At 38.3% G+C, this 23,929-nt stretch overlaps 2 protein-coding genes and 1 pseudogene across 4 annotated transcripts in view; all 3 read right to left on the bottom strand.

Moving 5' to 3' along the window:
- Positions 1-4,444, bottom strand: part of rassf5 (Ras association domain family member 5) — a 52,118-nt gene extending 47,674 nt beyond the window's left edge. Inside the window, exon 1 of the mRNA XM_088337808.1 lies at positions 3,866-4,444. Within this exon, the coding sequence (XP_088193934.1) occupies positions 3,866-4,385 (520 nt within the window). The 5' untranslated portion in view covers positions 4,386-4,444. The remainder of the gene's footprint in view (positions 1-3,865) is intronic.
- Positions 333-491, bottom strand: LOC148363769 (U2 spliceosomal RNA; annotated as a pseudogene).
- Positions 4,445-6,724: 2,280 nt separating the features above from the next.
- The window catches only part of ikbke (inhibitor of nuclear factor kappa B kinase subunit epsilon), a 28,111-nt gene continuing 10,906 nt past the window's right edge, over positions 6,725-23,929 (bottom strand). Inside the window, exons 10-22 of one of the 3 annotated variants that reach the window (XM_088337791.1) lie at positions 21,028-21,086; positions 20,859-20,950; positions 19,823-19,924; positions 19,690-19,744; positions 19,508-19,635; positions 16,326-16,402; positions 16,216-16,255; positions 16,030-16,131; positions 12,213-12,309; positions 11,995-12,086; positions 9,044-9,115; positions 8,794-8,973; positions 6,725-7,339 (exon numbers count right to left, since the gene is read on the bottom strand). In XM_088337791.1, coding sequence (XP_088193917.1) covers positions 8,910-8,973; positions 9,044-9,115; positions 11,995-12,086; positions 12,213-12,309; positions 16,030-16,131; positions 16,216-16,255; positions 16,326-16,402; positions 19,508-19,635; positions 19,690-19,744; positions 19,823-19,924; positions 20,859-20,950; positions 21,028-21,086 — 980 coding nt within the window. In that variant the 3' untranslated portion in view covers positions 6,725-7,339; positions 8,794-8,909. The remainder of the gene's footprint in view (positions 7,340-8,793; positions 8,974-9,043; positions 9,116-11,994; positions 12,087-12,212; positions 12,310-16,029; positions 16,132-16,215; positions 16,256-16,325; positions 16,403-19,507; positions 19,636-19,689; positions 19,745-19,822; positions 19,925-20,858; positions 20,951-21,027; positions 21,087-23,929) is intronic. The other 2 variants (XM_088337792.1, XM_088337793.1) reach the window with 2 other exon arrangements.

The raw sequence follows: 23,929 nt of genomic DNA, 5'->3' as shown, positions 1-23,929 counted from the left end.
ACAAAAACTGCTAGCATCTTGACAGCAATAGCATCAACAACATTTGTTAAGCAACAACAATTCTAGCATCTTGCTAGCATTAGCAACAAGTACATCTGTGCCACAAAAACATTGTTTTCCTTTGAATAAATGTCTATTTTGTCCCCATTACTAGTAACTACTAGTCTGTGAAAGGGGGTTTTGGGGTTTTTAAGGGTTATTGTTCTATCTTCGTTATTCATTATCCATTATCGGTCAGTTCATAATACGCTACAAAGCCTAGGAGCCGGGATACTTACTCTCAGCCAAAAGGCCAAGCTAAGGTCCTAGCCCTAAAGCCTTGCTGCGATCATTGCGAATGCACCGTTCCCGGAGGTACTGCAATACCGGGCCGATGCGTGGAGTGGACAGAGCAAGCTCTTATTCCATCTCCGAAATGCAAAAATCAAAGATCATGGCTGCAACAACTTTGGCTTGCATACCAGCCTTCCGGACAAAGTCCAAAAAACACTATAGAAATGATCCCTAAGAGTATAGTCTGTGAAAGATACCACAAACATAGTTTTTCTATTACTGTAATATTAAACATTGGTAGTAACACAACTAGATTAATACCTCTTTACTGGTAACTTCATTACTGGTCTGAAGAAGTTATTTTTATTTTATTCTAATAAATGTCAATTTAATTAATGTCACTAAACTAACTTTGTTACTAGTCTTTGAAAGTTACTAGGAAAGTATTTTTTTTCTTTGCATAATCGTCAATGATGGTAACATTGTCATGAACCGGAACAGGATCAGGACCCAAATGCTTGACGTTTGCCACACAAGCCTTTTATTTTACGGCAAATGGGGAGTCATGCACATTAGGCAGCGGGCTGGCGTGGAATGATAGGAAGCCAGAGGCTGACAAGATCGATACCAATTGCCCGAGCAGATATCGGCCAGATGGGGTCAATACCGGACACGACGGGACAGACAGGATTGATATCAAAACAGGATATCGAAATTAAATAGTACAAACTAGACGGGAACGAAACTGGAAACCGATATTAAACAACGGGACATACAGAATCGATATCAAAACAGGATATTGAATTTAAACAGGACAAACTAGACAGAAACAAATCTGGAAACCAATATTAAACAGGACAAAATAAACGTGAACGATACTGGACAGGAAATACCAACAGGAAAACAGGACAGAGTCAGAAACCCCGTCTTGCTGGGCAGAGGTTCGTTGACGGACTGACAAAGGTTGAGTGAGAGCACTGAGCTTAAATAGACGGGAAGCCAATCTGTCGACGAGCCGCAGCTGGCGCCAATTGGGGTCCATGGCAACCGTGACAAACATCACAACAAATACTTTCTAGTATCAAACTGGTTGCCCTGATGATTTTGTCTCAATTACTCTTAACATTTTTTTACTAGTCTGTAAAGGTTACTACAGATGTATTTTTTCTTCCAATACACATCACTGGTAGTAATGTCAGTACTATGACTTTCTAGTATGAAGCTGGTTGTCCTGACTATTTTGTTCTCATTACCAGTAACTGTTACTTGTCTGTGAACGTTACTAGGAAATATTTTGTTTCATGTTCTAATAATTGTCAATGGTAGTTACGTCATAACTTCCTCCATTACTTTCTAGTATGAAGCTGGTTGCTCTGACTATTTAGTCCTTGTTACTAGTAACTATGGTACTAGTGAGTGAAAGCTACAAGAGAAGTTTGTATTTATTTAACTTTTAAAAGTGTTAAACTTTCAGTTGTGTTAAGGCGGCTGTTATTGCTTTCTAGTATGAACTGATCCTTATAACTAGTCTGTGAAAGTTGCAGTAAAAATATTAGTTTTTTTATTCTTCTAATCCTAGTCAACGATCACCACTACTTGTATTACTTTCTAGAATAAAACTCACTCGCCTGACTTTTTTGTCCTTATTTCTAGTCACGTTGTTACTAGTTTTTAAAGGTTACCATAGAAGTATTTTTTCCATATGGTAGTAATGAATGAATGAAAACTTTATTTCGAACATTAAAATAAAAACCAAACAAAAGCAATAACTCAACAACAAAATGTTACATATCATGTTCGAAAAGGGGTAGTAAGAACCAGATGCTTATTTTCCCTACCCCTTCATCTTCCCTATTAAATACACCAATGATAATAACAATAATAGTAATAATATTAATAATAACAGTTATGATATAACAATAGCAACAATAACAACAAAGTTAACCATAGTTGTAGACGCACTATGCCTTATCTCTCGTATCACTCAAACCCCATTTTCTTCATCTCTGTATTTCGCCTGTAATTTTTTTTGTATTTAAATTTGAACACGTGAATTGTTGGACATTGTTTGATCTCGTCTTGTAAATTGTTCCAAAGTTTCGCTCCGCACACAGAAACACACATACTTTTCCTTGTTGTTCTCACCTTTGGAATGATGAATTTACTACAGCTCCTTAATTTATGATTTCCCTCTTTCCAAATGATTAATTTATGGATGTTTTCTGGCACTATGTTTTTGTTGACCTTAAATAGCAGTAGTGAAGTGAAAAATTTTACTAAATCATCTAATTTTAATCATTTGGACTGCAGTGACGTCAATACTATTATGTTAAAAACGCGTAACCACAGACTATTATCACGCTATAGTAATAGCTTCACTGGCTTTACTAATGTGATGACCTTTCTCGCATCACAAGTAACTAGTATTGACAATGTGTACTGCACTAGTACTTTAATCACTATAGTAGTTTTTATGCAAAGTACGAGTCGTAATAATTCATTACCAGGTAGAACCTGTCTACTAGTTAGGGGGAATATTGACAACTAGTTGAAAGGCGCTTGTTATTAGTACAATGAAGTTATAGCATACCCGTCAACCTGTACTTTTTTGCCGTACAAAGAACGTTTATTATGCATTTTAGGACGTGTATGACATACAAGAAAATCTGTACAGAAAAACGCAAATTTTTCAATTATGGGTACCATCCGGTATACACCAACTATCACCAAACGGCAAATCAATCGAGTCAAACGAGTTCGCCGCTATCTCAGTATTATTTTTTTTCGTTGCAAACGAAGCGAGCGGTTTGATGCTACTGTGCGCATGCGTCTGCCGCCTCGGATTTCATGTGGTAGTTATGTAGTGAAAGGAAGTCTCTTTTTAGAGAATCGGCTTTTTCGGCTCAACTCATTAAAGAGCACCGGCTCTCAAACGGCTCACTTGCTTTGATGCATTATATTACCAATGATGATGTTGTATAAAGAGGTTAAGAAAAAAAGGAAGTATAAAGGGAGAAAATGAAAAAAAGACAGGTTTGTGGTTATCCCTTTACCCAGTATATTACCAACAATAATTTAATGCAGAAAATGAATTCATAATTTGAATAAGAAAATATATTATTCTACTTAATTCTATTTACATGTATTTTTTCCTTCTACAGTGAACGTCCAAGCTACTTCATTTTTTAACTTTTTTTAATAATAAACGTCATTCATGTCGAGCAACTCAGTATCTCACAACAAAATGTTCATTAACAATATATATGATATAACGAAACGCATGTACAATAGAACATGCTAAACGACATAAATAAACACGTTTGAAAAAAAATATGGTAAGATTATTTTGTATTTTGTAAGGGAAAATACGACATTTTGTAAGGGCATGGAGCCCTGGAGCTTGACAGTTATGTGTACTGCACTAGTACTTTAATCACTATGGTAGTTTTTATGCAAAGTAGGAGTCGTAATAATTCATTACCAGGTAGAAGCTCTCTACTAGTTGGGAGGAATATTGACAGCTAGTTGAAAGGCGCTTGTTACTAGTACAATGAAGTTATAGCATCTCCAGTACAAGAGTGTTGGAACTCACTTTGACACTGGAGAGCCTCCGCGTTGATCTGCCGGCTGCACGCGTCACACCAGTCTCTCGGAACCGCCTTGGGTTGAAACCGGTGTCCCGTCTCTGTCGGTTCCGACCCACTCGGGAAGATGGCCCAGGCTTCCCTGCGGGGGGGTTCGTTCCGGGCCAACCTCACTACTCCGGTTCTGCCTTGCGTGAGACGAGGAAGCCCGCCCCTGGATTCCCGAACCGACACCGAATGTATGGCGTCGCCGTTTGGGTCCGCGTCCCTTCGCCAGTCTGGGCGCTCGTTGAGCGGCTGCCCGGTTCGGTCCGGCGACGAAGCTCCGCGGCAGGTTCCTTTCGGTTCCGCGGCCAAGTGACACGTCGCGGCGGCGACTGGACCGCATCTCCTCAGCATCATTTTCTCCCAAGACGACTTTCTCGGCAGGCTAATTTTCTTCCTGGCCGGTTTGAAGACTCGCAGGAGCGGTTCCGAGTCCAGCCGGTGCTGGGCCGGGTGCTGGCCCACCATGCTCACCGAAGCCATCGCGCGAATGCGAAGAAGTGCACGGCGAGTGTATGGTGGCGTTTTTTTTGTGTGGGATCCCTCCGTGACTTGAATGACGACCGGCGTCGTGACGTCACAAGACGTGCGCGCTCCCTCCGAAGCGACAGGCGCGAGCACGCAACTTCGGCGCAGAACAAAACTTGATGGTTTGAAATAGAAAACATCGAAATTATTTTAAAAGTTAGAAAGAGGACAATTATAACTGAGTATTACAAAATTATCTTAAAAGGACAGTGTATAATATTTAGTGCCTTCTAGTTGTACCAAAAACTTTCATTCTGTAAAAAAAAAAAAAAACATTAAATTGAATGATAGTTTTTTTATGCAGAAAACTTATGTAGTCTTCCTCTACACTAAAAACAAAGGCCAAAACTAGCATAGTCTTCTTTGATTTCAAAAACTATGGTTGTCTTCCGCTACACCAAAAACTGGCAAAGTTTTCTTTTATTTCCTAAAACTGGTCTTTATGTACATCAAAAACTAGCATAGTGTTCTTCTTGCCCTAAAACTTGTGTACCTGTTTCCTACACAGAAACTGGCGTTTTCTTCCTATATACCAGAAATTAGCATAGCGTTCCCCACCAAAAACTAGCGTAGTTTTCTTTTATTCCGAAAACTGGTTTTTATTTATACCGAAAACTAGCGTTGTGTTCTTCATGGCCTTAAACCTTTGTATATGAATAACCTATATTTTATGTCAACAATATCTGTGTATTATTTGCCCTCATGTAGGTTTTAGATCAGGTGACAGTGTCATAATAGTCTGTGGTTTGCAATAATCTGTGGTCTGTGCAGCCCTTTGAGACTCTTTGTGATTAAGGGCCAAACAAATGAACATGAATTGAATTGAATACGAGGCAAAAGTACACAAACTATCAAACCAATGTTCATTTTGATGGATATTCATAGGTCGAGAATTTTGCATTTCTATTACATTGTGGAATCCCCGACCAAGAAGTCGCTGCCATGTTTGTCTGCCATCTTTCTGCTACTTGTGCTCTCTGGCACAGGTGTTTGTTTGCAACAGTGTACAAATATTACACAACATACCTTTAAGTACTTTCACTCATTTTACTATATTCTATCTTCTATAGTCAAATAAACAGAGTCCTTCAAATGAGACGTTTTTTTTTGGTTTTTAGTTTTTTTCCTTCCATACTTTACTAAAACTGAATATGTTTGAAATATAAAACATAAGTGCCATCTAGTGGTCAAATGTTATACACTGGGGCTTTAATGGGACAATGTGTATTGTTTAGCCACTAGATACTGCCTTAGTGTGTCGAGGAACTAAAATCGAGTGATAAAAAGCACAGAGAAGAATTCAAACTACAGAGACTTGAAGCAACAAACCAGTTGTTTTAATTTTAAGCTAAGCGTTTGGTTTATTTTTGGTACCCGTAGCAGCAAGATGGCAGAAAAATATGTCAGCTCCCCCTATGTGTGGCCTGCATTATGTTAAACAAATGCACATTTTTCCGCGTACAGGTACTCTAAAAAAAATCACGCTTATGTGATATTTCAAGAATTTTTTTCAATATTATTTTTCTTTTTTTTAATCAGCATATCAAACATATAACAGATCCAGCCGGGTATTAGTTTACCCGGCTCGCCATAAATTTCTGATTATGTCAAAAGAACTAGCGAGTTTTTAGGTCATTTTTATCTAAGTTATTTATTTTGTTTAATGAATACAAACCAAACGCTCTCTCTGGTTGCTAGGGCAGTGTTAAGTTTTCCATAGCATGGTGAGTTGGTTCTGACGTAAAACCGGATTTACTTAACTGTTAAAATAAACCACTTAACACAAGTTTTTATTGGAAGGAAGGGAAAGGGCTGCGCCCACGATCTGGTGTTCGCTGGACGTGGGAAGCAAGTCGCAATGGTACTCGGATTGTGCTCCGAACGCGGAAGTGGATCTTCCGTGGCGAGCGATTCGGTGTCAAGGACGGAAAAGCGGGTCGGTAGCCGGGACAGGAGAGCAAAAACGCGGTCGTAAGCAAGTCGTAAGCCAGAAAAGGAGAGAAGACGTAGTCGGGGACAAAAAGATGTCGGAAGCCGAGACAGGAGAGCAGACGTGGTCAGGATTAAAAACAGGTCAAAGCTGGAACAGACGGGAGTAAAAAACGGGACTGGCGGGAGTCATGGTCGAAAAAGGATTGCCTAGTGTTCACTGAGGTTCGCAGACGGACTGACAAAAGGGGAAAGACAGGACTGGGTTTAAATACTAAGTGGGAGCCAATCAAAATCCGAGGCAGTTGGCGCCAAAAGAGCGGGCACAGCTGAGTCACATCAGTGATCATGACAATTTATTGAATATTATTTTCTTTATTTTGTATTACAAGAAAACATCGAACTTTATAAGAATGTTCTCATTTTCTAAAACAATCCAGTATAAATAAAACTTAGCTTCAGCTCAAAATAAGCTTACAAACCGTGCCATTTTTTCCCATAAAACAACAATTCACATTTCATAATGATTCGTCTTCACAGAAGCCTTGTGTTAGGTAACTCAAGGGGGCCATAAATTAGGATTTTTTTCCACTTTTGGGGTGAAAATACACAAAAAACACATCTGTTTTTTGAAACATGTAAATGTGTGTGATGCAGTTATTTGCATATTTGAAGGCTCAAAGTGTGCATGGAATGTACACATATTAAATAGATAAAAATCCCCTTTCCTGATAAACAGCTAGTCCATTGAAGAGATTTCTGATTGAAGAGGCTTTGATTCAATCAAAGCGATTGTCCCAAGTCGACAAAATGAGATGGGAGACCTCATCCAAAGTCCGACCGAGGGACCAAAGACTTGAGTCTCTTGAGTGACGGAATAAGATTCACACCGCTATTGATGTCACTGAATATTGAGTCCAAGTTATTGCAGAAATGTTGATGGTACAGGTGAGATGAAGACAATTTCACACCTGGGGGGACTCAAATGAAAAATAAAAATATCATAAAAACTAGAAAAATAAACCCCCCCAAAACAGAACAAAAAAGTAAAAAAAACAATCCAAAATACTTGGGAAAAAAATAAAAACTTGAAATTAAGAAATTAAAAAAAAAAGTTCAGAATATTGAACATATATTTAAAAAAACAAAAATGTAGAAACTTATTAATCAAATATTAAAAATTAAATAATTTACAAACAAAAAAAATACAAAAACAACATTTTAAAACAGTTTTGTTTAAAACAATAATAATACTCAGAAAAACAGAATTTATCCATATTATATTATATCCCCCAAAACAAAAAAGTATGTATTTTTGCAAAAAACAAAAGAAAAAAATTGCCAGAAATTAATGTTAAAAAAATAAATACATTCCAGAAAAGAAGATATTTCCAAAAACTATAAAGAAAATCGAAAAGAGTAAAAAACAATGAATTCTAAAAAACTAGAAAAAAATGAATGAAAAATATACTTTCAAAAATCAGTTTTTTTCCCGAAAAACCAAAAAAAATCCTCCCAAAACAAAACAAATAAGTAGACAAAAAAATACAAAATATTTGGGAAATAATTAAAAACTTGAAATAAAGAAATTGAAAAAAATGTACAGAATGTTAAAAAAAATGTTTTAAAAAAACAAAAAAAATTAAAACCAAAATTATTTACAGACAAAAAAATACAAAAACAATAAAAATGCTCATAAAAACAGATTTAATCCATATTATATCCCCCAAAACAAAAATAATATGTATTTTTGCAAAAAACAAAAGAAAAAAATAGTCAGAAATTCAAGTGGAAAAAAAGAAAAACATTCTAGAAAAGAAGATATTTCCAAAAACTACAAAGTAAATCGAAAAGAGTAAAAAACAATGATTCTAAAAAACTAGAAAAAAATGAATGAAAAATATATATAAGAAAATCGTCAGAAATTAATGTGAAAGTGTTATATGTCGAAGTGTCCTTGGGCAAGACACTGAATCCCTAATGCCCTCATTAAGCAGGTAGGCGCCTTGCATGGCTGCATGACCGCTATTGGTGTGTGAGTGTGTGTGTGTGTGTGTGTGTGTGTGAATGGGTAAATTTGAAGCACATTGTAAGGCGCTTTGGGAGGTCTTCATTGACTTGAAAAGCGCTATAGAAATGCAGAGCATTTACCATTTTCCCGAAAACCAAAAAGAAATACTCAAAAAAACAAAATGAAACAATTCAGAAGAATTGAAGAAAAAAAATATTATTTTCTCCTTTAAAAATTGGGGTGTTTTTTTCTGAAGTGGCTGCAATACGATGCCGTACTACTCAATTGACTTCAGTAGATTGCAACGTTTGTTCCCCGTTTACCAGAGCACAAATTCAGGGTGAATCCCTCCGACCTTGAATCAGCTCAGCGGCAGTATGAAAAAGATATATATATATATATATATTCTGCACATGGCGTTACCTCAAAGAGCAAATCCCCGACTGTGAATCTTATCTCTTAATTGCTTGCCAATCTGCCGCCTTCAAATCCCTTCAACGGCAGGCGGCTTCCCCCGGCCGATTCAATCCAAGCGCCCCTCAGAGCGTGGCGGGCCGGGTCGAATCCGGCCTTTTCGCCATTGCGGAATTCGCTGCTTCCAGACTGCGAAAAATCATAAATCACAATAAGCGGTACGGTAAAAAGACGATGACGATAAAACTACTGTGCTGACCTCTCGATAATGGCGTTGCTGCACTGCAGTTCCCGCACCAGGATTTCCATTTCTTCTTTCAGGCGGTACATCCTACCACAAAGACAACATGCTAGCACGGACAAAATATGGCCTGTGGGCAATGTTCCCTGGAAGCTTCCATGGGGCTGAGGAAGTCAAGCCTTGTTTGGGTTGTTCAGACTTTTGACACCATCCCCTGATCTAAAACCTTCATGAGGGCAAGGAAAAACTCAAAACCTCAGAATGAGGAAAATGAATAATTCAGGGTTGCAATTACAGACGCTCCCCTACTTACGACCATTCGACTTACATAAAAAGGTAGATTCGAACATTTTTCTCGGGATGTCGAAAAATATCTGGACATTGCTGTAAGTTACATTTTGTATTGTGTGCATCTTTTTTGAGTACAGGACAGTACTGCAGTGCTTCTTTCCGCCACTACCGGTGTGTGGCACTGTGAGAGTTCACCTAGCATCCACCCCGAAGAATAAATCTGGCATCCTCTTCCTAATTCGTGTGTAAACATACTATACTGTATCTCCAGCGAGCTAAGAACTTTGACATTTTTATTGTTTAATTTCTTGTGCATCCATTCGATATGGTTGGTGTAAAGAAGAGGCGAGCCGTTTCTTTTGAAACAAAAGTGGAATAAAAAAGCTTGATGCGGTTGAGAAAATCGTCTGAATGCTTTTTTTCGACCACTTTTAATTACGGAGGAGGACCTCTTAAAGCGCATCTTCCAAAAGTAAGTTAAATTCAACTTTATCTTTATAGAGCATTTTTTTAATGAAATGTTTATTTTTTAGAACAAAACAATACAGGTTACTTATACAAGCCTCAAACATACAAAATATAGCACTGTAGCAACTTACCAACAAATTCAACTTACAAACGAGTTTGGCAGCATCTGTATCTGAAAAAATACTTATCTTAATTTGTTATTTTTAATGGCTTGCATGAATTGAATTATATACCATTAAAGAAGTGCAAAAAATATTTGTAAATGAATCATCATTGATATAATTTAACAACATAAGTATTACCAGCTCAGTAGCCTAGATGGTAGTGTGCCCGCTTTGAGACTGGGAGGTCGCTGGTTCGCGCCTCGACCGAGACATACCTAATTGGTATAATGGAGGCGCCCTCTGGCTGCGGCTGCACCGACTCGCTACAACGGGTCAGGTGTATCGACATTTCGTTCTATGTACATTGTTACAAAGAATGACAATACAAAGGAAATTATTATTATTATTATTATTATTACATTTATTGTAAATATATCATTAAATCTGCGATTGGCTGGCAAGCAGTTGAGGGTGTCTCCTGCCCACTGCCTGAAGATAGCTGGGATGGGCTCCGGAACCCCCGCGACCCTACTGAGAAGCAGTGCAGATAATGGATATCATTAAATTTCCAGTGATAACAATCTTATCAAACAAGATGTTCATGCTACAGATTGTCAACAACCCCTTCGAACTGAAGCTGAAGCAACCACAACATAATATATAATTCAAAAAATGTATGTACGTATCCTACATGTTACAACGCTCTAAACCTTGAGTATTTTTATAGATTGAAAATGTAAAATTTCTTGAAAATGCCATCAGTGGCTAAAGCCGTTGAAGATCTATTTGAACTGAAACACAAAAATGATTCATGTCTGACTGTCCCAAATTTTTTGTTTATCGCACACAAGTCTGTGATTGTCACTTGGAATACCAGTTAGCAACTTAATCATTAGCAAACTTGTCCATAACTTGAGATCAAATCATCTTACATTCTGCTGGGTTTCTGGTAACATGAGTTAGTTTTTCACATTTCAACGAATTGGCACATGTAAATTCGAAAGGTTGCTTGGCCCACACATCTTTCTCTTAAATCTTTTCTTCTTTTTTGGTTCCTTTTTCATAGTTTTTTTTTTTTTGCCTTTTCTTCTTCTTTTGTACTCTAGTTTCCCTTTTTCTATTATTTGTTACACTTCCTTCCCTCTTTTTTCCTAGCTTTTTCATTCTTTTTTTTGCTTTTTCCATTTTCTTCTGTTTTCCTGCTTTTTTCTTCTTTTTTCCTGTTTTTCTCTTTTTTTCCCGCCTTTTGTAGTCATTTTCTGCACAATGTTCCACTATAATTGGTAATATATGGATGAAAGCAACAAAAATCAATCTAGAGAGTCGAACGAACCAGCTCTTTTTAGTGAGCCGAGCCGAAAAAGCCCCTTCTCTAGAAAAGACGTACTGTAGCTACGTAGTCTACGTAGTGCAGGCGATAATTAAAGCAAATCACACCCTCTATATTTAGGGTTTTATTGATAACAAAATAATACAATAATAATGATTTTTCAAAAAGCAAACTCCCTCCCCCTCTTGTAATAACTTGAGCATATATGGACACTTGCTTTAATTTAGTCAATCTTGTGCCGACATTGACTTCAAAATACAGTGCAACAAATTTAGTGTTTTTAACCACCAGGAAATGCTAAATGATACACAATGACAATTTAATGTGTACAGCCCCAACATTTTGTAATGTTCGTTTTTCTGTATTTGCATTTTTAAATCATGTAATTTTTGTTTCCAAGATATTTATCAAAAGTCAAAAAAATAAGATTTTGAGTTTTTAATGCATATTAACAACCTTTGTGCTTTAAAAAAAGGGCATGATATAGGACTTTGCTTTAATGTGTTGTGTTTCAAAACTGATTTTAAAATGGTCTGTTAAAAAAAGAATAAATAATAGATGTCTTCATGTATATTTATTCATAAATACGTATGAAATCGTTTGGAACTCTTTTCTCGTGCATTGTCGAGGTATTGGATCAAGGGATCAAATCAATCAATCTTTTTTCTTTTTTCCTCTTCTGTCTTATTTTTTTTCATTTAATTCCGCCCTCCCCTCAAAAAGTGAGGTCATCCCTGTGCTCGCCTGACAACGGTGTCACTTGCACGCGTACAAACCTAGACACCATTTGGTCCTTGTCCTCTTGATGCCGCTGGTGTCTTTGTCCCGTGGTGCTTGGCGGCATCTCGGCTACAATTTTGTCGAAAGTCTGAAGCGGACACACCATATGTTGCGTTAGAGCACGCTCGGAGATTATTACCATGACAGAGTTTTGAAATATATGCAGAAAGCATGATTCATCCGATAGCTAACACTTCTCATCGAATAATCTTACTTTGTTTTGTTGCTGCTCAAATATCTGAAGGTCAGCCATCAAGCCCGAGCAGAAGAAACTGAAGTCTTGTAGATGGTTTTGCACCTCCATTAAAATTCTGCAAATACGTAACGGACAAATTTGGTAAGTTGACAACATACTGTCAACTCTTGGAAAGAGTGAGAACTAACGACTGTCAGGCATAAATTTGTTAGTTTTTTCTCATCATTTCTGTTTTCCTGATAATTTGATGAGCAACGCGTTTTGACTGAAAGTCTCAGCTCTCCAAGGCTTGCGTACAAAAAGTCATGTTAGTTCCACGGACAGACTGAGGAGATCATTTCTTCCTCATGCCATGAGGCTCTTTAACTCCACCCGGAGGAGTAAAAGACCACATTAAACCCCACCCCCACATTTGCATATTACACTGTTTTTATTAAAGTGTGTATTTTCCGTGGCACTTTTTAAATACTCTAGCAAAATGTTATATTGGGTATTTTTGTATTCTATATCTTTAGTTTATTATTTTATTTTTTAACACAAGGATACTGCTGGAAGTGTGAATTTCCCTATGGGGATAAATAAAGTATCGATCTATCTATTTATCTATCCAGTCCACTGTGTAGTTGACAGCTACGCTTCTACAGTTAACATATTAAGAGCGCCTTGTTGTCTGCCAAGAGTGAAAGCCTCTTAAAATATATTAAATCAGACGGTGTGTAATGATTCACCACTAGAGGTCATTGTAGCTTGGAATGGAGCTGAAGTGTGCGCATTTGAAGAAAAATCAATGCGTAAGCCCGAAGGATACCACTTGGCAAAATTCGGAAACCGACGTCCAGATTTTCAAGGATGAATGTCTGCCAGCAACTGGTGTGAATCCACGCCAGCGAGAAACAAAAATATAATCAACTGTATACACCCGGAACGGCTGAAAAAAGCCAATAGCTGGAGTTGTTCAGAGCTGCTGTAAGAGGCTAACTTTACATGCAAGCGGGTGAAGCTAGTAAAAAGACCAGTAAAAGACAGCAGGATTAAAGCAGGATTTTAAAAGTGTCAGACCTGCTATAAAGGAAATCAGATTCATGCATGGCTGGAGAAGAAAACGGTTGGAAAAAGACTGGAAAACAGATGCCTGAATAATGGAAAACAACGATCTTTTTTGCTTTTATGACCATCTATGGAAGACGAGTGACAATGAAGGACTAAGCAGGTGAGGCTAACAATACCAATCACCACTAGTGGCAAGCCTTAGCCTGCAGCCAAATGGGTAACGCAAGTGGCTAGAGAAGATAACAGTGGAAAAAGGTGAAGATACCTGAATGATGGGATCTGATGACGTTTGTTAGCATGACCAACTGTGTGCGGTAAGTGGCCATTAAGGGCAAAAAACACCTCTGGGACAAGATGGCTTAGCAACGTTTTCATTCAGGATTACGTAGTTTAAAAGATGGCGGCCGAACACGTCAGCTCCGTCAGGTTGTGTAGTATAAGAACATATTTCTAAACCTATAATGGTGTTGATATAGCACATGTTTTTAAAACTACTGAAGTATTTTTACACCACTAGAGTTCGCTATATGAACCGACTACTTGCCTGTTTGACCCACTTCCAGGTTCGCTGATTAAAAGTCTTTTTGGGGTCCTTGGACCATCAGTTCTAAATATTATAAACATATCACTCTCCTCAGGTGTAGTTCCAGCGGCTTTTAAGTCTGCTGTTATTAAACCTACACTGAAACGACCCAACCTTGATCCAGAAAGCTTATGTAATTATAGACCTATGTCAAACCTATGGTTTCTTTCTAAAGTACTTGAAAAAGTGGTGGCACAGCAGGTGAATGATTTTATATACGAGAACAATCTTTTTGTACCTATGCAATCAGGATTCAGGGCTAACCACTCTACTGAGACAGCACTGATTAAAGTAACCAATGATCTTCGACTGGCAATGGACTCCGGCGCTTAATCACTCTTGCTGCTGCTGGACCTTAGTGCTGCCTTTGACACTGTGGACCATAATATCTTACTAGACCGGTTGGAAAAATGGATTGGTCTCTAAGGAACCGTCCTCTTATGGTTCAGATCCTACCTCTCAGATAGGACGCACTGTGTTAAATATGGTGAAATGAGATCAGAGCCCTTTAGTGTTACCTGTGGTGTTCCGCAGGGTTCAGTATTTGGCCCCCTTCTTTTCAGCATTTACATGCTTCCATGAGGTGATATTATTTGCAAGTATAATATCAGTTTTGCTGTCTCTGTACATGGATGGTGTCGTGAGAGAGGTGAATGCAAGAGTATTTGGCAGAGGTGTAGAGATGATGGATAACAGTGGAATGGTGTGGCAGGTAAGTCAGTTGTTATTTGCAGATGACACAGCACTTGTGGCTCATTCTGAGGAAACATTGAGAAGGTTGGTAACGGAGTTTGGAAGAGTATTGTATGTGTTAGGCATAAGTTATGTGTGGATGTTGGGAAGAGTAAGGTGATGAAATGTTCACGTGATGGAGTGGGCATGGCGTTAGAAATAAGGTTGCATGGACAGGTGCTGGAAGAAGTTGAAAGTTTTAGGTACTTGGGTTGTGATGTGGCTGCAGTTGGCGGAATGGAGAACGAGGTATTGCACTGAGTGAATCAAAGAAGCAAGGTTTTGGGTGCTCTGAGCAGAGTGATGTGCAACAAGAGTATTAGTATGGATGTTAAGAGGGGACTGTATGAGAGTGTGATTGTGCCGACTGTGTTGTATGGTGCAGAGACTTGGAGCCTGAACGCAGATTTAAGAAGGAAATTAAATGTTTTTGAGATTAAGTGTTTGAGGAGTATGTGAGGAGTGACAAGATTGCATAGATTGAGAAATGAAATTGTGAGAAACAGAACTGGAGTAGTCGTGGAATTGAGTAAGCGTGTGGATAAGAGAGTACTCGATTGGTTTGGACACATGGAGAGGAGTGAACATTGAAGAGGATCTACAGAGCAGAAGTCAATGGAAGGAGACCAAAAGGAAGGCCGCGATTGACGTGGATGGACGGTGTTATGAGTGCACTGCAGGAAAGAGGTCTAAATCAGGTGAAAGCTAGAGGTATTGTTGGTGATAGGATTGAGTGGAGAGGTGCTGTAAAAGGATAGTGGGATGTTTGGGCGCGTTCTAAGGGATGGGCAGGGCACCTGTATGATGCGGCAGGGGTAAACCAGTGAAACCTGTCGGGCCCTGCTGTTGAACAAAAGTGTGTTGTGTCACACTGACCCAAGTGACATGGCCGCTTGTGTTCCGTTTCATCTAGAGGGACGAAAGCATGACCGACTCGGGTGCCAAGGTGCTTAACTTGTTTGGGTGTTTGGGCATTTGGGTTGGCCATGGTCCAAAAATGTTTGTGTGTGTTTTTTGCTATTTTTTCCCTTTTATTTTCTTTGTTATTGTATGTGTTTGTCTTGCTGTCGGTCACCCCTCTTGAGGGATATGACCAAGGTAGATAGGTAGATAATATCAGTTTTCATTGCTACGCAGATGACACTCAACTATATCTCTCGATGGAGGAATCTGCCCCACTAAACTGTGGAAATTTGGAGGCCTGTCTCACTGAGATAAAAGAATGGATGTCACTCAACTTCTTGCGCCTTAACTCTGAAAAGACCAAAATGCTAATTATTGGTTTGAGACTCTTTATGATTAAGGGCTATACAAATAAACATGACTTGACTTGACTATATAATACACACTAGCGCACAAAAAATACAATGTGATGTGTCAAATTTAGATGGGCTTTGTTTTTATAATACTGTGACATGAAATACTACTAATAAATGTGAATTGAGGAGAAACCTGATGTCAAGTTCTGACCTGCTCCATATGCTGGTGCTTTCCAAGAGTTCTTTGTATTTCTGCACACAGTTTTCCCTGGTGAGAGACTTGACCCGCTTGATGTGCGAGGCGAGGTGGATTCTGTCAAAGGCGAAGATGGCAAGTTACGGGAAATAAACTTTTGGGGGGGTTGATATGGCCATCCAGCAGCAGCACGGTACATACTTTTCCAATTTGTGGATTTGTTCATCATTATATAACAATTCTGCGGGTGAGAAAACAAGTTAAGGACGGCAGCGGAACTAGAAACACGAAGTTTAGGAGTGAAAACATACTGCCGGTGTTTCGGTCTTTACGGAAGCGTTGATGGATGGCTGCAATCTTTTGAAGGAGCGTCTGCATTTTCTGGCGACTGCACAACAAAATGAAAAAAAAAAAACAATATATCAGTTAGTGTGCTGTGCTGTACGTACGACAACAAAAAGAGATTCGCAACGAGAATTCGAAAGTTGCCCTCTATGCTGCCGTGGAAATTCTGCATTTCCCTTTTTTTTCTTTCCTTTTCGCAACATTTATTATGTTTACCAAAGGAGGGCGCTCCAAGACTTAACATGTTTACCGAAAGAGGTAGATCCAAGACTACTTTGTATGTTTCTCAAAGGCAGAATAGTGACCTCACAATTGCAATGATTGTGAACCAGCATTACTTATATCTATTTGATTAAACATACAAAATTAAAGGGGGCAATTGAAGACCACGCTTTATGTTTCTCAAAGGCAGAACAGTTACCCTATGCAGTATCATTAAATTGTAACTATGCATTTCCAATTGCATTCACCGTTTTAAGGTATATAAGGTGCACTGAATTTTAAGGGGCACTCTCAAATTTATTGACCAGATTTGGGTTTTTAGGTGCACATTATTGTCTGGAAAATACAGTCATTCCACCTAGGTCAGGGGTCTCAAACGCGTGGCCCCCAACTTAAAAAAAATAAAAAATAAAAATAAAAAAATAAAATATATATATATATATATATATATATATATATATATATATATCCCTCTAGGAGCATCTCTCTGTGTGAGTGCACACACACATTATATATATAAAAATATTAATGTGGTTTTGGGTCGTTTTCAGGTTGTTTCAGTCATTTGAGTTAATATTTGTTTTAAGGTTGGTTTTTGGTCATTTTTCGATAGTTTTTTGGCCCTTCCTTGACGATTTTTAGTTTTTAGCTTCTTTTGGTCATTTTTCCGTCTCTTTCATTCATTTTCAGACTTTTTTGAGTGATATGCAATGTTTCCTCTAAGCTGCGTGTATGCGCAATTGCGCACTACCCAGAGCTTTTCTGCGCACAAGAAAATCTAGTCAGCTCACAAAAGTGAGGGCTCGAAATTTCTAATTAAGAAGCGAATTAAGTCAAAGTTACAGTGCATGAATCTAAAAATACACGGGTTCCCCTGATGCTGTGTTATAAATGCAGTATTTTGAAGTTAATGTCGAAGTAGAATGAAGTTAAGTAGTCAGTAAAGTTTTTCGAGAACCGGCTTTTTCGGCTCAGCTCACTAAAATGAACTGGCTCTTCCGGGTACCAAACGACTCTTCAGGTTGTTTTTGCTTCTTTAAGCCCTACCCCAGTGATTTTCAACCACTGTGCTGCGACACACAAGTGTGCCGTGAGAGATCGCCAGGTGTGCAGTGAGAAATTATTCAATGTCCCCTTTTAAAATTAAAAATGTTATAAAACATTTATGAATCATTTTCTGCAAATATTATGTCATTGTCAAGTGTCTGTGCTGTAAAAATGGGGGGTATTATAAATTATATTGCAATCAAACATACTGTTCATTGTCATTTTACAACATCTTTGTTTAGTCGTGTGCCGCAAAATTTTTCCAATGTAAAAAAACGTGCCCTGGCTCAAAAAAGGTTGAAAACCACTGTCCTACATGACCAAATATTATGAAGAATTTTGCACAAAATGACTTAAAGGAAGGGTGTGAAATAGAGCAAAAAAGAAAAAAATACCAAAATGAAAAAGTAGTGAAAAACTGACGAAAAATAAACAAAAGGAGAGAAAAGGACAAAAAAGAGAAGGAAAAATTCAGAAAAAAGCCAGAAGAAAAGAAAGAAAAAAATAAAGGAAAAAGGGTAATAACATTGTACTTCCACTAATAAATGTGATTAAATACAGTTCTGTATCTTGCAACCGACTAAATAAGCCCCCAATAATGTTAGTACTGTATTATGTGACGGAGGATACCTGGAAAAAAAAGAAATGGAAATTTTGTGAAAGAATTGTAAAAACAAATGACGTTTGTAGGCCGAACAACCTTTGCAATAGTACATGAGTCAATTCATTCAAAAGTGAAAAATAATTTTGCATTGCTGAAAACTCAGCAAAATGTAACTTGATGTCAAGTTTTGGACATGTTTGATAATGACTTAGTTGCCAAACTTGGGATTGCTGTTGCTCACTGTTGTTTTAAGTGTTGCTCACAGACTTTTTGTGAACGCTCAGAACCGTGGAAGATTAGAGGGACTATTGGTGATATGTACTTTGTTCCAACCTTACAGTACTTTTTCATACTTATCACTACCTTTTGTACTTTCTCCATACTTTTCAGTACTTTTTTATTTTTCATCCTTTTAGTCCATTCTTCAATGGAACTGTTTAATTCCAGGCTTAAAACAGACTTCTATTCTACAGCTTATGAATGAACTATGTTTCATGCTGACGATGTCAGTGTATCATTTGTTATTGCAACATTCGTTGCAGCCTGGTCATCCTGGAAAGGGGATAACCTCATGTGCAGTCCCTTCTCAAGGTTTCTTCCTTTATCTCATGTTGAGGTTTTTGAGTTTCCCTTGCCCTCATGTAGGTTTTAGACCAGGGTATGGTGTAATAATTGTTTGTGGTCCGTGCAGCCCTTTGAGACTCCTTGTGATTAAGGGCGTCACAAATGAACAGGACTTGATTTGGCACGTTGTTTTTGTTCATTCTGCTGGGTGTTTTAAAGTCGTTTCGGCAGGGTTTTTTGGCGTTTTTTTGCAAGTGGTTTTTTTTGTGCTAAATTTTAATTTAAGGGTTTGTTTTTTGATACTTTTTCAGTCATTTTTTGGTGATTTTCCTAGCAGCAAAAAGTAGGCAAGAGAGGCCATGTTTAGAACAGTTCATGTTCACTGTTGCATTCAAGTTTAGAAAGTTAAAAGTTAAAGAACTTTTAACACACGCAACTCAAGAACTTTTTTTGTTTTTTAGTCAGCGACTATATGTGGTTTTGTTTGTATTTCCTGTATTGTTATTTTTTTAAAATTTATTCCTAATTGATTCCTTCAAAATTTCTATTATACTTTATCTTATTTTGTGTACAGTACGTTACAATATTTTTATCACAGCTTTTCTTGTGAAAAACCCGATGTCGCCCAGCCCCATCCGGACTCTGTTTCCAGCGGCGCCCCAGGTAAATTAAGTTGGAGACCCCTAACCAAAGTGAATGTAGATTTTGTACCTGTTGTCGCTGTTCAAGGCCTCAGCCAGCTTGGCCTGCTCGATCTGTAAGCGATCCAAACGTCTCTGAAATTCCAAAATTCCGGCCGAGTAACCGGGCAGGAGCTCGTTGACCTGTGTGGATGACATCTACATTAGTGGTCGGACCTAAAAAAAACCCAGGACATCTATACAGGACATCACCTGCTGCAACCTGCCGTCCTGTTCTTCTGCCAGGTTTCCAGAAGCATGGCAACCTCTTCGGCACAAGAAAGAAATAATTTGGCGAGAAAAAAATCTTCGATTTGAAGGAGAATGTGCTGCAAGAAAGACTTACAGTGTAAAAGTCCTTTGTTGCAGGCTGAGACAAGACTTGACTCGGAAGCTGATGTTTTCAACTCTGCACAAGGCTTCCCTGCATTCTCCGTGCAATATCATCCTAAAGATTTCGTGGTAATATTTTTAGAAAGGAAAAAAAGTCAATTTAAAGTGACAATGTGTAATAATTCCCCGCTAGTGGTAGTGGTAGTCTACTTCCATATTATCTCGTCAGAGCAAGGATCTCTTTCATCCAGCGACATGAAGGAAAGCTGGTATTAACAAAAAAAGCACCAGGCTGGATACAGCCGGAGTGGTTGAAATGAACCAATACCTGGTGTTGGACAGAGCTTCTTTAAGAGCTTCTTCAGCGGGAGTAGGTACTCAAAAAGATTGCAAGAACAAACCAGAATATGTCAAGCGTCGGGACCTTGAATCACTAAACTTAGCAACGTTCCCCTTGCATGAGCAGATAAGTGGCTAAAATGAATGGCTAGAGAAGGAAACAATAAAGGAAAAAAATCAGATATGCCTGAATCTCAGGACCCAGTGAAATTTGCTTGCATCACCAGCTTTGGAAAGCGAGTGACACTGAAAGGTTTATAGTACAGCTAGCCATAGAATGCAGCCAAGGGGCTAAAATTATTTGCTAGAGATGTAAACAAGGAGGAAACACGTAAAAGTCATTTTGATTTTCTAGGAATTTTGATTTCTAACTAGCAGGAGAAGTCATTAACATTAGCCGTGTCTTTAAAAAAAATGATACATTCTTTGGAATTCATTTTTGAGCCTATAATTTATAGATGTAAATCTCTTAGTCCCCTTATACCAAGGAAGGTGTTTTATTGGTTGACTGAGGATATTTTAACCCAATTTCTCACAATTACAACTTGGCAATAACATAACAATAACAGTTACAACATCTTAATAATATAATCAGTTCACTTTAAAAATGTAATCAGCCCTTCGCATTTTTAGTAAACAAAAAAAAAAGTCCTCTGCTTCAGGTTGGTAACCCCTAATGTAATGTCAAAATAAACAAAATTGCTCCTCACATATAAGAGTAATATCCCTCTAAGAGCAGCTCTCTATGCGAGTGCAGCAGTCTCACCATCCTCAAATACTGGTGGACCACTCCAACCATGATCTTCAATGACATTCAAAAAGAAGATGATTAATGAGTTTTGTTCTTTTTTATGAGTAGTTTCGGAAAAATAAATCTACCTTAGTGAAATTGTAGTCGGCCATGACGTCAAACTTGGCTGGGATGACTGGAGTCTCTGCTACAGATGTGAGATGTTAACAGGCTGTATGCATACAACAATACAGTATTCCCTCATCATTTCGCGGTTCAACATTTGTTTCCTCAATTCATGGTGGATTTATTTATTTATTTATTTTTTAATGAAAAGTTTTGCCGGATAAATCCGTACTCAGTGGAATTACAGCATCTCATAGAAGCACCAATACATTCAAAGCAATGGTAAAACTGCCTTCATGACGCGAGTAGATGTTGTTTCCTCATTTAACTTTAGACAGTGTCTGAAACTCATGAGAAAAAGTTAGCTGACCCCAGGGCAGACAACCTGTTTTGGCATGATTCTTAACCACTTATCCATTTTTCTTGCGTTGTCTATGCGTCTATTTTGGAAAATGATAAGCAAATGCACGACCTTATAAGGCTCGGGAAAGTCCGGAAGCAAGAAGTTATTCGATGCAGGCTCTTGATCGGCTGCTGAGTATGCAAATTACCTAACGAACCAAAATTCCGAAATTTCCAAACTGAACGAAGATTTCGAAATCAGAATAAAGCAAACTTTTGATCTGAAAAAAAAAAATTGTTTTCTTTTTTTTTTAAAAGTTGTTGGCCGGCCGGGCAGAGACGTTTTGTAAGTTGTATGCCCGACGTAAAAGATGCACGGCCCGGGCATCCAGGCAGACGTTATTTCAGACACTGCTTTAGACATTTAATAAACTACAGTTTAATAAATCTCATTGACCAAAATTAACCAAGTAGCGTGCTTGTTTAGTCTCGATTAAAAACTCTATTGCTATTTCAAATGGTCTACGCCTTATAACAATTTTCGTATGGGAATTAAAAAAAAAAAGACTGATCTCGTTTTGCCCATTTCCATACATGCCAACCTTCAGACATTAAAAACAGTACATTTGATCATGCATTCTATTTTGATGTGCGAAACATAATCCATCCACTATTTGATTGTTTAAAATTGGAAGTGGAAAACATTTACAAAACAGAAATCTACTGCGATTGTTTAAGCAGTTAATTCATGAAGACCTAAAAGAAATAAAACGCCGTAGACTAAGATACTAGTCTCCAATGTTCCCTCTAATTTTCCACGAGTCGGTGAGCAGCGCTTGAAACAACAGTGAGCAACCGTAATCCCAAGTGTGGCAAGATAATTAGTTATCAAACATGTCCACAACTTGACATCAAGTTACATTTTGCCGAGTTTCCGGCAATGCAAAATTATTTTTCTCTTTTGAATGAATTGACTCATGTACTATTGCAAAGGTTGTACGGCCTACGTCGTTTGTTCTTACAATTCTTTCACATGATATCCATTTCTTTTTATTTCCTGATATATTTTGTCGCATAATAATAACATTTTTGGGGGCTTATTTAGTCGGTTGTAAGATACAGAACTGTACTTAATCACATTTTTTAGTGGAAGTACAATGTTGGCAACAAGATTCACTTGATATAATTGGAAATTATTTGAATGCAACACAAACTTTTTCTTCTTTTTTCACTGTTTTTTTTCCTACTTTTTAAAACAATCCTTTTAAAAAAAAATCTCATTGTGTTTATTTTTTCCGAGCTGTTACTTTTTTCTTTTTGTTCTCTATTTACTTTTTTCCTACATTTCTTTCTTTTCTTTTTTCTGGCTTTTTTCTAAATTTTTCCTTCTTTTTTCTCATCCTTTTGTTTCTTTTTTTCTCAGCTTTTCACTACTTTTTCATTTTGGTATTTTTTTTCTTTTTTGTTCTATTCCCCCCTTGCTTTAAGTCATTTTGTGCATAATTTTACATACTATTTGGTCATGTTGGGATTAAAGAAGCAAAAACAACCCGAAGAGTCGTTTAGGACCCGAAAGAGCCGGTTCCTTTTAGTGAGCCGAGCCGAAGAAGCCGGTTCCCCGACAAACTCTACTAACTTTACTCAACTTCGTTCTCCTTCGACTTGACTTCAAAATACCGCATTTAGGACACAACGTCAGGGGAACCTGTGTATTTTTACCTTCGTGCACTGTAACTTTGACTTGAGTCGCTTCTTAATTAGTAATTTTGAGCCCTCATTTTTGTGCGCTGGCTAGATTTTCTTGTGTGCTGAGAATGTACGAGCAGTGCGCAATTGCGCACGCGCGCAGCTTAGAGGGAACACTGTCTCGAGTCAAGATTTTTTGGTTGTTGTTTAAATTTGAAAAAGCAGTGTTTTTAAAGAGAGAAAATGTCATGATTACTGATGGGAATCACCTGTGCCCGCTCCTTTGGCGCCAAATGCCTCGGACTCTGATTGGCTCTCCGTCCCTATTTAAACAGACTCCTATCCGTCCCCTGTTCACAGTCCGTCTGTGAACCTTAGTTTACATTAGGCAAGCCTTTTCCGACCCTGACTCCCATCTGTTTTTGCTCCCTTCTGTCCCCCGGCTTCGACCCGTTTTTGATCCTGACCACGTCTACTCTCCCGTCCTGGCTTTCGACCTCTTTTGTCCTCGACCACGTCTACTCTCCTTTGCTGGCTTATGACTCGCTTACGACCCCGACCACGTTTTTGCTCTCCTGTCCCGGCTACCGACCCGTTTTTACTTTCCCGACACCGCCATCGCTCGCTACGGAAGATTCACTTCCGCGTTCGGAGCGACCTGCTTCCCGCGTCCAGCAATCCCCGGATCGTGGGCGCAACCCTTTCCCTTTCTTCTCATAAAACTTGTAAGAAACCTAATGCAAGTGGGTCCCGTCTCCGTTCTGGTCCTGACAGAAAAGCGGTGTCCTAACATGTAAAGCGGTAGTGTTGTCAAGTATGCATTTCAGCTACTTGTCTTGGTCACTGGTAGCAGACGACAACGTCGTCACAGATTGCGAATGAAGATGAAATCTGCAA

This window comes from Urocampus carinirostris, chromosome 6 (genome assembly GCF_059441175.1).
Source record: "Urocampus carinirostris isolate Australia breed hairy pipefish chromosome 6, RoL_Ucar_1.0, whole genome shotgun sequence".
Lineage (NCBI taxonomy): Eukaryota > Metazoa > Chordata > Actinopteri > Syngnathiformes > Syngnathidae > Urocampus > Urocampus carinirostris.
The sequence above is the reverse complement of the archived record's forward strand: the minus strand, read 5'-3'. Positions and strand labels throughout refer to the sequence as shown.